The sequence below is a fragment of the Crinia signifera genome, chromosome 1 (assembly GCF_055691185.1).
Source record: "Crinia signifera chromosome 1, ASM5569118v1, whole genome shotgun sequence".
In the NCBI taxonomy this organism is placed as follows: Eukaryota; Metazoa; Chordata; class Amphibia; order Anura; family Myobatrachidae; genus Crinia; species Crinia signifera.
In genome coordinates this window covers 400,621,607-400,639,192 of record NC_139217.1, presented here as the reverse complement: position 1 = coordinate 400,639,192, position 17,586 = coordinate 400,621,607, and the positions used below count along the sequence as shown (strand labels likewise).

The following is a 17,586-nucleotide window of genomic DNA, read 5'->3' as shown; positions in this document are numbered from 1 at the left end:
AGGGAGGAGACATTATCCCTTGGTGATTAACTATACTTGCCAACCTTTACGCATCCTGCTGGAGGCTCACTTTTTGTACTGTAGAGTATAAAGGGGTCAGTGATGTAGTGTAGGGTATAGAGGGGTCAGTGATGTAGTGTAGGGTATAGAGGGGTCAGTGATGTAGTGTAGGGTATAGAGGGGTCAGTGATGTAGTGTACGGTACAGAGGGGTCAGTGATGTAGTGGAGGGTATAGAGGGGTTAGTGATGTAGTGGAGGGTATAGAGGGGTCAGTGATGTAGTGTATAATATAGAGGGGTCAATGATGTAGGCTATAGAGGGGTCAGTGATGTAGAGTATAGAGGGGTCAGTGATGTAGTGGAGGGTATAGAGGGGTCAGTGATGTAGTGTAGGGTATAGAGGGGTTAGTGATGTAGTGTGGGGTATAGAGGGGTCAGTGATGTAGTGTAGGGTATAGAGGGGTCAGTGATGTAGGGTATACAGGGGTCAGTGTAGTTGTATGGGCTATAGAGGGGTCAGTGAAGTAGTGTAGGGTACAGAGGGTTCAGTGATGTAGTGTAGGGTATAGAGCGGTAAGTGATGTAGTGTAGGGTATAGAGGGGTCAGTGATGTAGTGGAGGGTATAGATGGGTTAGTGATGTAGTGGAGCATATAGAGGGGTCAGTGATGTAGGGTATAGAGGGGTCAGTGATGTAGTGTGGGATACAGAGGGGTCAGTGATGTACAGATGGAGCCGCTCTCATTTATCTTCCTTAAGCCATGGCCCAGCATGGCTCACCGTGGCTATCCTATTGTTCTCAGCTGCAATACAATACATAGAACAATACAGTAGGGGATTAGCATAGTAATCCTATTACTCACTTAATCCTATTATAGGAATAGATGAGAGTGGCTACATCTTTAGTCTAGGGTATAGCGGGGTCAGTGGTGTAGTGCAGGGTACAGAGGGGTCAGTGATGTAGTGTATGGTATAGAGGGGTCAGTGGTGTAGTCAGGGTACAGAGGGGTCAGGGAGGTAGTGTAGGGTACAGAGGGGTCAATGGTGTAGTGTAAGATATAAGGGGTCAATAATGTAGTATGGGCTATAGATGGGTCAGTTGTGTAATATCAGCTATAGAGGGGTCAGTGGTGTAGTATAATGTATAGAGGAGTCAGTGGTGTAGTGTAGGGCATAGAGGGGCCAATAATGTAGGATCAGCTATAGAGGTATCAGTAAAAATACTAATCCCAAATACACTCTAATAGAATTCTGACTTTGGGCAGAGCATTCTACTGCCAACTGTGATCTCCCTGAAACTTATTTTGAAAAGTTGGCAAGTATCGATTAAACTTCTATGTACAGTTTTCATGCAATGATCAGGATTAAGCTACAGTCTGATTGACAAGCTGTGGCTGTTTGGGGGCATCATCTCCATTTTCTTGGAGTGACAAGGTAAATGTCTGCATCTTGCAACAGGTTTACTGACTAATAATGGTATTAGTATCTTATTCTACTTTAGTTTTAAAGAGAAAGTAAAGCCAGTACTTAAAATGACTAATTTTAGGCTTGATTATGAATTTTATGCAATGCCAGTATTTACGTAGTTGGGTGAATTCTTTCACACAAAGGTGCTGTCACTATCGGGACAGATGGCATCAGAAATATTGTGGAAAAGTAAACGGCGTTCCTGGGCTGGGACTAGACATGGTCAGACATCAACTTAAAAACATTCTGCTCAGTGGGTGTGTTATGCAAATTTTGCAAGTGTGTCAATGCAATTGGCTTCTTTTAAAGATAGACAACCGCAGGCATTGAAGGATAAAGTCAGATGTAACATTGAAAGACACACCAATCAGTATTACAACAAGTAAGCATCTCAGACATTTCACAATCAGCTGTAGATATACACAAGGGAAGGACCTTGTTGATGAATTTGTACAAACTCACAGATGATAGCCCCCAATAGATAAAAACATTTTTTTTTTTAAATATTATTAATAATATTATTGTTTTTACTGTTATTATTGTTGTTAATATTATCATTATAATCACTTACATACTAGAAGGAAGGGGGAGTCAACGGGGTGACACAGGGGAGGTGAGGGCAGGAAGCAGGAGTGGAAGAGATTGGAGATGGGGGATGAAGGAGGGTTGGGTAAACTACATAGGAATACAATAAGGTGGTGGGCTGATACGCTTAAATTAAGTGCTGAGTTAAAAGCACCCATTTGAAGCTAAATTGGCTAGGGGCTACTGCTATAGCCCCTCAGGGGACATCATTCCAGAAGTGGGGAGCAGCGTGAGAGATCCTGGATTTGGGAGTTGGGGTTGGTAACCAGTGGGGAGAAAAGGCAACGGTCATTGGCCGACCAGTGCGGATGAGAGTGTATGTATAGAGATGAAGTTGGAGAGCAGTAGAGATGCAAAGGGTATTGTATGTGATGGTGAGGAGCTCGATGTGGGTTTTGTAGGAGAGGTGGAGCCAGTTTAGAGCTTGGCAGAGAGAAGAGGCTGATGTGGGGTGGTGGGAGAGGAAGATGAGTCTAGCTGCAGTTTTAAATATAGATTAGAAAAGGAACAAGGTGGCAGTGGGAAGGACAGTGTTGAGAAAATGGCATGTCCGAGCTGAGAAACAGTGAGTGAACAATATTAGAGAGGAAGAGCCTGATGTGAGCAATGTGGTGGTGCTTTCAACTGTGATAGACAGGTCTCATATATGAAACATAGTCAGAAGTTACATAGTAGATAAGGCTGAATAAAGACTTGCGTACATGGAGTTCAACCTAGGTTTTAATAGCTTATCCCTTGTTATATAGTATATTCTGATATTTTTATAGACAGATTATGATTCTTATTTGTACCCTTGGATGTTTATAACCCATAAATGTTTTCCAACCTTATTTTAACCATATTTATTGTGTCAGCCGACACCACCTCACCAGGAAGAGAGTTCCGAAGTTTGACTGCTCTGACCGTAAAGAAATGTTTCCTTCTAAGGGAACAAAATCTTTCTTCTAATCTAAACTCGTGCCCGCGTGTCCTAGACTCCTTCCTTGCAGTAAAAAGGGTGCTTGACAGTTCCTTATATTGGCCCCTAATATATTTGTACATGTTGAGCATGTCCCCCCCTTAAACGTCTCTTCTCTAGTGTAAACAATCCCAATTTGCTCAATCTGTCCTCGTAGCTTAAATTCTCCATTCCCTTAATTAGCTTTGTTGCTCTTCTTTGGGGTTTTTCCAGTTCTATGATGTCCTTTTTATAGTTTGGGGCCCAGAATTGTACTCCCTATTCAAGGTGTGGTCTAACCAAGTATTTCCAGCATTTGCAAGTTAACAATCCATTATTTTAGTTTCAGATACAATTCTCACTAACGATATAACAGTGTTACAAATGTTGGTCAAGTACTAAAAGAATTCTGCGTATATCCATTTTGTTACCATGAGTCATCCATGATTTTATCTAGAAATAGTCATTGTACTAAAACATGTGCAAAGTTTAGCTGATTGTGTCATTCAATTACATAGAAACCATTAGCCTCTGCTCTCAAAAGGTTGAGAGTATCTTTTCATTATCCCTAAAGCAGAGACATCTCTACAGCACAGGGTATTTCATATCATCTTCTATTACTAGATGTCTAAACCATTATCATTTGACATACTTTTAGCAGCCCGCCTGAAATGTCGCTGTCATGGAATAGGGATTACTCATCCTTAGAGCTGTGTCTGCAGCAGAAACTGAGAAAACATTTCCTTTCTAATATATCTCAGATACATTTTCTAATCAGCTGTTTCAATTTGAAATATACATATAACCTTGTTATAATGCTTTAAAAAAGCAATACAACATTACACAATTGCATTATACATTATATACGCAAAAAAAGATACACAAAGATAAATAATGCTAATTACACTTTCACCATAATGATCTATGCGAACCGGTCCCTTGGGCCAATGTGTAACTACAATGTACCAACACAGAAATAATATAAAGCTAAAATATTTACAGTTGTTTTTAGCTCCATCTTATAACTGATTGATCTGGCACAAAGGGCCAGATTAATAATGGGGTGGATGGGACTAGAGCTCCAGGCCCTCACATAAAAATAGCCCCATCTTCAGGACAGATGACCAGATGCCCAGTTTGCCACACAAAATCAATAAGTATTAAGGGGGTATCCAATTCCAGGTCACGACTGTTGATCTGTCCCGACAACCGTGACCCTGGCCCATTTTTGTTTTGTTCGACAGCATATTGCCAGGCGGGATTTTATGTCCCGCTTCGCGATCAGCGAAAAATTGGGTGTGTCCACGCAAATGGCCATGGATTGTCAAGATTCGGCCGGGATCGCTACAATTCACGTCCGTAATCGTCAAAAGGGGCCCGACAGCTTTAAAAGTTGGGCCCGTTCTGTCGATCTGCCTCTTCAGTGCTGTCGGACAAGACAGCACTGAATAGGTGCCCGCCGCTATATCCCCATTGGAAATAGCAGCGGAGTTTGAATACCCCCCTTAGAATTATATTTCTGTTTTCCCCAGGAAATTATGCATTTCTATGTATTTAGGGTGACAGAAGGGCCAATAGTGTACCGGGTGTATACACCCACATACAGCTGCTCCACTTGTCATAGTAGGTAATTTGATCATATTTTGTCCAAGGCCCATGTGGCCCAGGATCTGGCCATGAAACTATTCATTCGAATGTTCTTTAATGTGGCTATAAGGGCCGTAGGAAAAAAAACACATATTCTTGTTTTCCCATTGGCCCATACATAAACTCATAAAATAAAATGTATTCATTTTAGTTTACTTAAAGGAAAACCCTAAGGGATAAAATAAGAAGAAAAAAAAAAGAAAAATCAACAAAAATATAAATGTGTCTGGTCACGCAGGTGTAACAACTATCATGGAATTCATTGTCTAAAATTAGCAGTATATGTCAGCATTTAACAATAGCAAGTTTGGTGCAAAATGGAGCATAGTGAAAATATCCCAATGGTCATATGATGCAGGTTCCCAAATCCTATCTAGTTATATTGCTGGACACGGATCCATCCCTTCCTTCCAGATAAACTCTTACAAAGCTTAGTAGTGTGATGTTGCCAATGATATATGCGTAATGTGCCTGTCTGGGTTAGTGTGACACGTGAAATCCTATCATGTACAATTGATGCTCATACCTGACATGGAATATTTTATTCTGCTGGATGCAAGAAGGCATTGATCTGATACATCCACTTCAAAGGATTTAAAAAAAAATGTTTTACAATACAGTGTAGAATTGATTTGAAAGGGTTATTTGTAGAACGTGTTCCAAGGTGCATGACTGTGTCTTCTTCCGACCAATCGTTTACCACTGTGAAACCATATTCCAGGGACTCTCTTTACAAGAGTGACTTTCTGAAATTGTATCATTACACATAAAGGTTCTTTGTTTTTTTTGTAGCATATAAGATCTTCTCATTTCATAGTCATAAAGGGGAAAAACAGGCAATAAATATTAGCAAGATTATCTAGCATGCCTTGTTACCCAAATTAATGTCTAATTCTGCCTCCTTAAATGGCCATTCTTTAGATATATGGGTGATTTGTTGGCACAATTTAAATTAAAAGTACCCTCGGCTACTTTACAAATCTTTTTTGTTAAGCTTCCAAACCAATTTTAGGGTAATTATCTCTTGGTGAATTTAGTGAGGTCATAATCATTCCCTAAAACTATCTTTTACATCCACCTGATGCTGGATGTATCTATCAAGGTCTCAGATCATATTGCTGGGGCATTTCGGCATATCATAAAAACGTATATAGTCCACAGACTGATGATCTTGATAGGGGAATATAGTTAATTGGCAGCCTGGCCTATATCAACTTAATAATTCTGATAGGGAGGTTTTGCTTTCCCATATAATAGAACAAGAAATTGCCTTGGTTATTAGGACATTGTCCACTGGCAAAACACCAAGCCAAGATGGATTTTCTTCTGCATATTATAAATTACTCTCCCCACATGTTACACCTCAACTTTCGACTTAAAATTCTAGTCTTTCACATAGCCCAGCATCCCAAGCTTGTAAAACAGCTAGTATAATTGTCCTTTTTAAGCCTGATAAGGACCTCAATTCGGTCTCTCTGTCAGTGTCGTCTTTCCCATTGGGCTTAACGGGCAGTTGCCCAGGGGCCCAAGGATTCTAGGGGCCCATGGCTGATGACCCTCCACAGTATGGTGCGCTCTGTCCAGCAGTAGGCGGCTCCCCAGCATATCCCTGTGTGATGTCACATTTGAGTGACAGCACGCTCAACCCGTTAGAGGCCAGCGCGCCTTTTGTAGTGTGTGTCCGCACGCCCCGTGAGGAGGGAAGCCTGTGCTGTCAGGGAGCTCCATGTGTCCTGCGCCCTGTGAGGAGATGAAGCTTGCACTGTGCTGTAGTCTGCCAGCGTGCCTTCTCACAGTCAGCTGAGTTGTGACCCCAAACAGCCATCCCCACCGCTGCTGGAGGGAGTGAGGCACAGTGGAAGGTGAGCGCCAGTTGGAGGGAATGCATTATAGGGTATTTTTTATTCCCATGAATGGATTTGAAGGGGCCCTGGAGCATTCTTTTGCCCGGTGGGGCTTACACTTCTGTTAAGATGGCCCTGCTCTGTGTATATCCCGATTTCTTTGCAGAATCAGGATTTGAAAATATATTCTAAGCTATTGGCCTTGCACCTCCAGTCATTGCTACCCATACTGCTCCATCCAGCCTAAACAGCAATTGTTAATGGATAACATTTTGTCCTGTTGGCAACAGTTCAAATTTACAAGGAAAAAACAGCACTGTTTTTAGCTGTGACGCGGACAAGGCTTCCGATAGGGTATTATACTGTTCCCATCTAATTCACATTTTAAATCATCAAGTATTTGGCCCAGATTTTATCTATGTGTTTTCATTTTGTATATAGACCTTGAAGCATTTTTAACCATTAACTCTTTAAATACCCTCTCAATGTGCTTAACTGGGGCTACAAGACAAGGCTGCACCTTATCGACACTTGCTTAAGTTAGACCCTCTATTACACCACGTTGAAAATCAGCATTTCACTAGCTCAGGTGGAAGTTACAATCTCAGCTTTTGCTAATGACTTAATGCTATACTTTGCCAACCCAAAGTGATCTACCTTCCTGATAATGAAATAATAAACTATTCTAAGGCCAGTATTCAATGCCTCAGATTCGCCGTTTTTTTTCAGTGAATCTGGCAATTCGCTGGGTTAACAGCAAATTTTTTGTTACAAAAAACAATTGCCATATTCAATGGAGGCAATTCGCCACAAATGAACAGCGAATGTCTGCCGATTCGCCGTAAATGATTCTCCACATTTCGCTTGTGATTTTCAATGGGGTTTTTAGTGGAATTCGCCGACAGTGTATTCAATGCTCAAATGGAGAACTGCTTTCTCCATTGATTTTCGTCATGATTCTCCATTTTGCATTCGTCATCTTTTTATGGAGAATTGTTATGTGTACTTGGAAAATAAATGTTTTCTTTTCTTTTTTTAATGTAAAAAAAAAAAGTTTTCATTTTATTTGAAGGGTCTTGCTTTTTTTGCACATTACAAGCACCTCTTTATTTTATTAGGTAGGGATGCAGGTGCCATCAGCTGACAATGGAAGGCAACATATGCACTCCTGACACTGCAGTGAGGGGGCCGTGTAATGCAGGCAGAAAGCCTAGCTCCTGCAGCCCCAGCAGACGTCCCACTGGTAAAGGCATGCTGCTACTTTTAGTTCTACCACAGCTGTAGAGAAATAGCCCGCTAACTCTCCCAGGTACCACAGACACCCCGCATCCATTCCTTGTTCCCTGTCAGCTCGGGTCCATACTGAGCCTCCTGAGATGAGAGACCAGGGACATCTGGAAGTCCTGCTGATGTTGTTCCCACTGATATCCTCCCCTCTGTCCTGCCAGCGTGAAACAGCTGCCGCTCTCCCTCCCCTGCCTCTCTCCTTCCCCTGCCTCGTACAGCCCCAGCAGCAGCAGCGAGAGTAGGAGGGGAGAGAGCCCGGACACAGACAGCCAGGCAGCCGGGCGGAATGAGATAAAATAATAATATAGACACATGTGCAGCCGGGGACTGGAGTCTGCCTGGTCCTGTGCGCACAGGTATCTGGAGCCCATGCAGCGGGGCTGGGGTACAATACCACCCCCCTGCAATAGTTCTCCGGCAGCCTGTTCATTACAGTGCAGACCTCTGTGGAGGGGAAAGGGGGGGCGCCTGGAGGAAGATGACGCTTAGCAGCCTGGGACACCCCCGACACAGCGCCGCTCTGCTCCCCGATCCAGAAGGGCAACAGGCGGGACACTGACCTGCCTCTGCCTCAGCAGCTAGGGAGAGGCGGCTCCAGCAGCAGTAGCAGACCTCCAGCAGCCCCAGCGCGATGATAGCAGATGTCAGCGCTGGAGCCGGAGGTCTGCTACTGATGCTGCTGCTGGACGCGTGCTCAGGCTCCCAGCGGCATTAGTGTGATCCCCCGCCGTGACTCCGCTCACGGAAGCAGGGGAGAGCAATTCGCTATGGGGGGTAATTTTCGCTGTCAGGGGCTGAGAGCCCCTGACGCGTTGAATAGAGGGGACGGGCGGCTGCCGGCGAATCTCCCAGCAGGGAGAATCCAAGGCGAAAGGGCAGCGAATCCTACACAGGATTCGCTGCCGTCCACGACCCCCGGCCATTAAATACTGGCCTAAGAGTGAAGCTTTGGGCTTCTTAGAGGAGGCCAGAGAGGGCTGGGGAAACTCCTTCCCTTTTAAGTGGGGACTAATAGCAGTCAGATGCTTCTTACTATGGGCCTGATTCAGACCCGCTCGCTAGGCAGCGTACACTCACTGCCTAGCAAGCGGGTAACCGCCGCCTGCCACCCAGATGAATGGCCACCCCTGTTGCCAGAATCCCTTCGGTAGCATAAAACATTCGCTCACCATCGAATGACTTCCCCTGCCTTCAGTAATAAAAGTCAGTCTAAACTGACTTACAACAGCAATCCACCAAAAAAGGTGTGGCCGCTGATGTCATGTGACGTCAGCCACCAGTCCCTGCAGGCATTGCCACAACTGTGTTCCCAGGGGAACGCCCAGCGGTTTTATGGGGATGCCCATAAAATGCTGGGCATTCCCCTGTTGCCGCCTCCTGACCACCCCCTGCCTCCCCTACCAGTGCGAGCTCCTTGGCGAGGGTGATATCCGCCGAAAGCATCTGCACAGGGGGTCTGCATTCAGCCCCTTGTAATCAAGCTAGAATTAGGCCCTAAGTTAGCTGCACCTACAAAGAAAACAATATTGGGTACTTGTGTATTAGCCGGGCGACCATAGTTAGAGTAGCGGAGCTGTCAGAATCAGCGTAGTGTTCCCGCTGCCAGCGTAGTTAGCGTAGTCAGTGTCAGAATAAGCATAGTGCTCCCGCGGCCGTGTAGCCAGCGTCTCTGTCAGAATCAGCGTAGTGTTCCCGCATAGCTGTTGTTAATGTGTTCTTTTCTCCTTTATTATTAACTAAAATCCAGTTAACACATGTTGTCATTACTGTCTCAGATGTATGATATGGCCGGTGTGAATGTGTTCCTGAAACACCCCCACAATCCACGCCAGCCAGAAGCGTGGCGAGCGCAGCGTTACGCGTCCTACCGACCAGTTCATTGGAGTTGATTTTAAAAAGTGTGGTGAGCGCAGCGAGCCACGAGCCCGAAGCATGGCAAGCGCAGCGAGCCCCACGAAGGGGCGCGGATTACTTCACATGTGTTCACAGGTCGGGAGAACGCGTAACGCATCCGCTCGCGACGCTTCGGGCTGGCGTGGATAGTGGGGGTTTGAAAATGCCTCCTTTATTGTACATAGGACACACTTGCTCCCGCATACCCCCTTTATGCATGAGGCGCACGTGCTAATAATTACTGAGACGCAGGAGCGTCTGAGATGCACCTGCGTCTCAGACAGCTGGAGTGCCTCTCCGCCAGTGCCAGCATGGTCCCCTCTCCACCGGCGTCCGCCAGCGCAGGGGATCTGGCTGTTACCGGCGCTGTGTGAGAGGCCGTAGGCTTGGCATGGATGCCGGGGACAGAGCCATGGACACCGGGGACAGAGCCGGGTTGCTGTGGAGTCACTACACTAACTACGCTAGGCAGACATTGGACTATGCTGACAGCGTAGCTTAGCCTACGTCTGCGTACGTATGCTAATTGGGCGCCCGGCTAATACACAAGTACACAATATTGTCTCTATGGATAAACCCAGGCCCTCCTGACTTTGGGTTATTCCTGTACTTCCCAGATCTGTGTTCTTTTTCATGATGTATTGGACTGAGACATAAGAGAACAAAAAGAAAAATAGTTTTTGTTACATGGTTGCCTCATATACATATTTTATCCCCAATGATCAATCCCACTTTACTGAGGCGCTTATATAAATATAATATGTGTGTGACCTCAGGGACTGACTGGGGGTGGTGAAACATCCCTGGCATATTACTGTGCGTGCATGCACAGCAAGAGGGCAGGGCTACGGATCGCAGGGGTGTGTCACAAGTCTCAGGGGCGTGTCCCCCGTTTATCTATGCTAGACGGCTAAGCAGAGCATCGGGAGCCCAACTCTGTGAGTGATCAGATGAGCACACCAGGTCATCTGACCAATAGTCCCAAATGGCCAATCCAGCTCAGGGAGACATTGCAAAGTGCACATTGAGTGTGGGTGCACATTTCTGTGTCTTTTCTATTCAGATGAAGATGGTCTTTAATGGAATATTGTTGTGTCGCAACAGGTAGCTGGAAATCAGTGTACTTGAATGAAGGAGTCCCTGTTGGAGTTTAGATCATCAGTTTAATACTACTGCAGAAATGTATCAGAATAATTTTATTCAGATGGTGATGGTTACTTCTGAAAACAAAGAACCTAGAATAGTGTATTTTATAAGGTCAAAAATATAATCATCCTACATACTGTAAGACACTAAGCAAACGCTAACACCATGGAACAGGACTAATGGAGTGTTTTCTGTCCCTAGTATTTGCATGAAAATGGGATTGTTCACCGAGATCTGAAGCCAGAAAATCTGCTCTATGCTACACCAGCACCAGATGCTCCCCTGAAAATAGGTAAGCATGACACCAGCTTTCAGTAATAACCTGCACCAATGTTCGTTCCATAAATACAGTACGATGATCATTTTATTGATACCTTACTACAGAGCTAATTCAATCAATCGCATACTATTAATCTAATGCTGCAATGTAATCTCATATATTTGCCTTTGTATGTAGAGGGATAGCGATATATACCAAAAGTGTTCATATTATACCAGCATGAAACTTGTCACTGTAAACCAATAAAGGTGCCCATATTATACCAGTGGTGTCGGGAAAATCAGGAAACTGCTCTAATGATCATGGATGCGATCAGGTGAGTCTGTCACTAGAAATAACGGTACTTGTGAGTTATCTGGGCGCCCGATTTTTTGATTGTATGCCTTAAGTTAAGGCATACAATCAGATGCGATGCGATGCGATATCGCATCGCATCGCATGCGACCATCGGATGCGATGACCCGATTTTTCCATAGGAATCAATGTTAAAATGATTCCTATGGAAAAAGGGGTCCTTTTCATACCCCTACTATCCAAGTGGGCATGGAGTTGGATATAAACCTGTGGCGAGCGTAGCGAGCCACCGAGCCCGAAGCGTGGCGAGCGTAGCAAGCCCCGCGAGGGGACGGTATTCCGTGTCCCCTCGCGGGGCTCGCTACGCTCGCCACGCTTCGGGCTCGGTGGCTCGCTACGCTCGCCACAGGTTTATATCCAACTCCATGCCCACTTGGATAGTAGGGGTATGAAAAGAACCCCTTTTTCCCATTGAATTCCATGTTAAAATGGACTCAGTCCATTTTAACATTGATTCCTATGGAAAAATCGGGTCATCGCATCGCATCGCATCCGATGGTCGCATGCGATGCGATGCGATGTGCCCGATCCGACCCGATTTCGAAATCGGGCGCCCAGATAACTCACAAGTACCGAAATAACTTTATTTTAATATCAGACTCTTAAAAAAACTCCACTGTATTTGTAGAAAGATTCACAAAATGTTGCTTCAAGGCCCCTCCAGGATTTGGGGCCCTGAAAATTAAGCTCCATTAGTTTCAAGGTAGATCTGCCCCATATATATTTATAACTGCATAATTTAGTCTTGGTATATGTTCCAGCTGGTCATATCACAGCTTGTCTTCAAAGACCTCCAAGAAGGTTCTAGTACTTATATATTGTGGCAAATACAGCATATTTCCACATGAGGATAATAAGGAAAATCCAGAACAGGTTTTAGATCAGCAGCAGCATTAGCAAAAGTAGATTCAGTCCAGGTTTCCAAACTGGTGTGATCTGTGTTGGACTGATTAATCATCGCCTGTGTTCTCCTGATATAAAGGTTTCCAGGACGGAGGGTCTTTGCTCTTGATGGTGGAATAACTCAGGCTTGCCTACCCTCCCGGAATGACCGGGAGCCTCCCGAAAATCAGGTCCTTCTCCCGGCCCCCCGGGAAGGTGGGCAAGTCTCCCGCTTTCTTGTGATAGCCCCCGCTCCCCCCTTGCCCGCTGGTTTAATTACCATAAATAGCGGGTCTGCGGTGAGGGGCGGGGCTTAAATAACGCAATCACTGCATTTCGCGTCATTTAAGCCCCGCCCCCTCTCTGGCCCGCGAATCGCAGTGTTTTTCGGTATTGGGACGCGGGGCCAAGAGATGTCGGCCTTGCCCCCGCCCCCCTGACGTATTGCCTCTCCGGGCTTCTCCCGGAGAGGTGAAATCAAAGGTAGGCAAGTATGGTATAGCTGCCCAATTGATAGGCCAGGGTGTGGGCTACGGTATTGACCACTGGAGCTTTCTAAGTGTTTGTACTATGCTGTGACACCTGGAAGCTGCAATGTTGTAACCATTCTTGCTGTACTGATTTACCTGGTATGCTGTTCTCCTGCTACAACAATAAAGACCAAGACTTCATCTAATCCAATGTATGTGCTTCCTTGTCACAATATAAAAGGAGCATAATAGTGTAATATTGAAAATTGTCTTTTCAATATTTAAAAAGCATATTAAAAGTCTCATACAGTATATTAGAAATGTGTTTATTTCAGATTTTTGAGTGGTAATTATGAAGTGTATTCCTGTCCACAAGTGCTCAGGTATTTGGTTAGTGAGCACTGACTCCCTCAGCAACAAACACTACCCTGAAATGTTCTCTGTGATGTTTTTATTGCCATTCAATATTACTTTTTTAATATCACAATACTTAAAGTTTTAATAGCATCTTAAGAAAACAAAGCTGTAATGGTTGCCTATTGTTATCTTATTGCAAGCATTGTGAAAGCTTTTAGCTTACACTGGTAAAGATCAATTACAAAAAGAGGACACAATTGCTTTACATTTGTATTCAAACGATAAATCATGAAAATAATTTTAAAACAAATGGTGAAGCTGACTTGCGGACATTTCTGCAGTGACTGGTTCATTGTATGTCCACTGTCTCTCCTCGTTATAGCACATACCCCATTGCCGGATGGTGCTGCTTTATTATTACTAGCTGATGAAGTTTCTGCCTTGCAATAACCCAATCACCAGCTACAGTTGTTCTTACAGTATTTTATGTAACAGTTGTTCCTCAAACCTGCTAGATTCTAAGCTTATATGGACAAGATCATCTTTACATTATTTCATATAATTACTATCTGGTGGACTATCTGGTGGGCACTGGGAATGAATGAGAGGGGCTCCAACTGTACTTTTTTTTTATTTTTTGCTAAAAACTTGCTGGGTACATCTGTAACTGACACTACTTGGGAAATAACATGTAACTGGCACTAAATATGTGCAAGGACATGATTGCTTGCCATTCAAATTCGGTGTCTGAGCTTGTACACAAACTTTGTTTCATTTTTTTTAAAACCTTGTTTCATGCACAAATAATGTGTTTGATGTGATTATACAACATAAATGCAAGATACCTCAAGATAACTCTTTCAAATATATATAAATATTCCAAAGTATGGAATAATCCATTATCCCAAATTCTTCTGGTCCCGAGCATTTTGGATAAGGATACTCCACCTGTACTACTTACCATTCCCTGGATTATTGTACTACACAGATGCTTTCTCTTCTTAAGGTCCATACACACTGGGCGACGATGCCCAGCGTGTATGGACAGCAATGATTCCAATCATCGCTGCGGGGAAAGCCGCTCAGTGCATACACATTGAGCGGCTTTCCCCCTGCCCGGCGCCGATGAAGGGGGAGGACAGCTTTGCATAGCACAGCGCTATGCAAAGCCGTCCTGAAAGCCGCTCATCGGCTTTCCCGGCGATGATGCGGGAGCACGCAGCAGCGCTCACCGCTCTTCGCCGGGGCATACACACTGGGCGGCTTTGAGCTGAAAGCCGCTTAAACTGCGTGTTTTGAGCGACTTTCAGCTCAAAGTCACCCAGTGTGTATGGGCCTTTAGTGTGGATTATTTGGATAATTCTATGCCTTATCATGTTAAATCTATTTCTCTTGTATGTTGGTTTAGTTGTTTCTTAATCAGAAATCAAGTTGAATCAGTGTAAAAATTTATCTTATCCAGATCTATATTGTTATGTTAACTTTATATTAACAACTGTATCTCATTTGTAATTTGACTGCTGCAACAAAGTGTTGTAGAAAATTCCCAAAGCATTTTAACAGATCTTAGAACTAGAGGTTGAGGGGGGTTGAGGGGGGTATTCAATGTCAATTCTCCGACAGCATTGAACAGGGGCTCTCCGCAGGACGAGCCCGACATCACAAACTGTCGGGCCTCTTCTGCCGAGAAAAGCCAGAGCTCGTCTATTTCCGTCCTCAACTCGCGTCCACGCCCCTTTCTAGCCGCTCGGCGGCCGGCACATTGAATCCTGACCGCCGAGCTCAAGTCGAGCAAAGCGAGAACGGGACAGGGGCACGGCTGTCGAGCTTGCTCAACAGCCGTTCCCCTGACATTGAATACCCCCCCTGAGTCTCCCATGTCCGAAATGTTTGGGATCAGAAATATTTTTTTTTTGCATGTTTTGGAATATTTGCATACCATTAAGAAACCAGAATAAGGTCGATGCCGGGCACGACTCCATACGACCGGCATCGGCAGTATTATCGGGAAAATACAATTTGTAAATAGAGTAGATTTACTAATCTGCTGTATTTAAGTATTCATATTTGCCCGAAGGCCACCATATTCGTATTTGGCAGCCGTATATACGCCCGAATTCTTCTTACTGACCTTCCACAAATGATATCGGTTCTTACACTGGCCCTCTGTTAGTGAGAATAGGCGGCACACAGTACCCTCCCCCTGCCTGCCTTGTCATTGGAATTCTGCCACAGGTGCTGCCAACATTAATTACAAAGTTTATTTGTAATAAATTACAATAAAACATTTAGTCTTTGACAATAAAGTTTTTAATTATAGACAAGACTGTTTATGGCTGTCGAATTTGTTAATTTGCAATAAATTTAAAGGGCTTAGCTGGATAAGATCTCATAGCTGCAGATTGTACTAGCAGTAGTATAACATCTGCAAGCTAAGATTGCTGTGTCAGAATCTACAGTAACTATGATATATTGAGGTGCATACTGGGGCTGAGGTGGAGGTACAGATGTGTCCTTTTACGTTGGCATAAGACTTGCATTCGTTTCTATGAAAGCCGTATGCGCATGTACCCTTGAAGTGGATGGGAGCCGGCTAGTGATGTGCAGCGTACGTAAACGGTATGATGCATTATGCAGCAACACTGTAGCAGGACACATCCGTGTGAGGGGCATTTTAAGATCACTTAGAAAATGCCATGAAATTGCCCCGTGTGTATGCCTCATACCTCATACCTCTAACAATCCCACAGCATAACCCTAACTGTCTATTTCTGCAACATAAACCTCCCATATAATGCCTATCTCTAACCAATGGGATCACAGTTTTGGGATTTTGGCCACTGTTTGTACGCTATGCTATCTTCCATGCAGGTTTACCTTCAACTGGCACAGCAGGAGATCTGTGATGAGTAAAAGCTGGCCTGTCAGCAAGCTCTCTTCTGTTGACCCAGGTTGGCTTCCTACATTACAGCTCCTGGCTGTGCAGGTTGGAGGAAGCCTGAATGGCAAAGAGCATAGAACACTGAACAAACTACTCCCCTGGGTGAAAGTGCTTCAGGGAAACCTTTTTATTATTTTTATATAAAGCAAACATATAAAATCATAGCACTTGTTGACTTGTCTGCTCTAATGTTACACTTCAGTGATGCTTTGTGTTTGTCCACTCCACAGTGTAATAAATAATGCATTGAATTTGTAGATGGAAAATATTTAGTTATAAAAGGAGAACACATTGTTGGCATTTTATTTTTACTTGATCGCATTCTACGATGCGAAATGACATGCTTTTAAAATAATTTTTAGCCACAAGTGCCCAAGGGTATTACATTCAGCATACTATCATGTGACTAATAAACATACAAAGTGCTTAAGAAATGATGCTGACCCGTGGAGCCGCTTCTATACCTCGTATCTGGGTTGCCCTGCTTTGAAACGATCTCGGCAAATAGTATAATGCACTGTTTTAATGGGTTTCTATTGTGACACATATAAAAGATAAGTGCTTTAACATAAATACAAGGATTGAGTGGTTAAGCAGAGATATTGTTAGCACAGAATGTTTGTGAAACATTTTATACTGAGTTAACAATATGAAGAATGCAGTGATAGCTTTGCAGTTCTACTGAGATGAAGATGGGTCAGACTTAGGGGTAAATTCAATGCTTTTTGCAAGCTGTGATGGTCGCAGTGCTGGCAATCCCCCGCCCGCAGTGCTGGCCTTTCTGTGCAGGGTAAATACTGGCTGCTTCATTTTTACATTGCAATATTGATCTCACTTTGAAGTGAAACCCCACCCAAATCTAACTAATCCATTTGAGTAGGAATTTGCCTCTGAGAGTAAACCAGAATAAGGCCCACAGTTACTGGCTTAAAGGTCAATGGCCCATATTCTGGTTCACTCACAAAAACAAATTCCTTCTCAAATGGACAAATGTACACTGCAGGGGGGCAGAGAAAATTAGATTTGGGTGGGGTTTACTTCAAAGTGAGATCTATATTGCATTCTAAAATTAAAGTAGTCAGTATTTTCCCTGCACAGAAACAAAATAACTCACCCAAATCTAAATCTCACTGTACATGTAACATCTGCACCCCCTGCAGTGCACATGGTTTTGTCCATTTGAGAAGGAATTTGCCTTTGTGAGTGAACCAGAATAAGGGCCTCTATGCTCTTTCACATGTAAGATTCTGGTGATGATGTCAGGACTGGTGCTACCCACTCAGCACAGCCTGTAAAGTAGGTAGGCACCGTCCTGAGAGGCGTTCCCCCATCCACCGTTCTCTGACACTGCTGCTGCCATCTGCCACACCTGTCAAAATGTACGACAGGCAGCAGATATAGCACACAGCAGAGGCAGCACAGTATAGCGTGGGGTGCTTTGGCTGCTGTCAGTGGTCAGCCAGGACAGCAGACATGGGTCGGGATGCATTAAATAAA

General features: G+C 44.1%; 1 protein-coding gene across 1 annotated transcript in view; it reads left to right on the top strand.

The window, feature by feature from the left end:
- The window catches only part of CAMK4 (calcium/calmodulin dependent protein kinase IV), a 159,277-nt gene that overhangs the window by 109,956 nt on the left and 31,735 nt on the right, over nt 1-17,586 (top strand). The window contains exon 6 of the mRNA XM_083151674.1: nt 11,007-11,097. Coding sequence (XP_083007800.1) covers nt 11,007-11,097 — 91 coding nt within the window. The remainder of the gene's footprint in view (nt 1-11,006; nt 11,098-17,586) is intronic.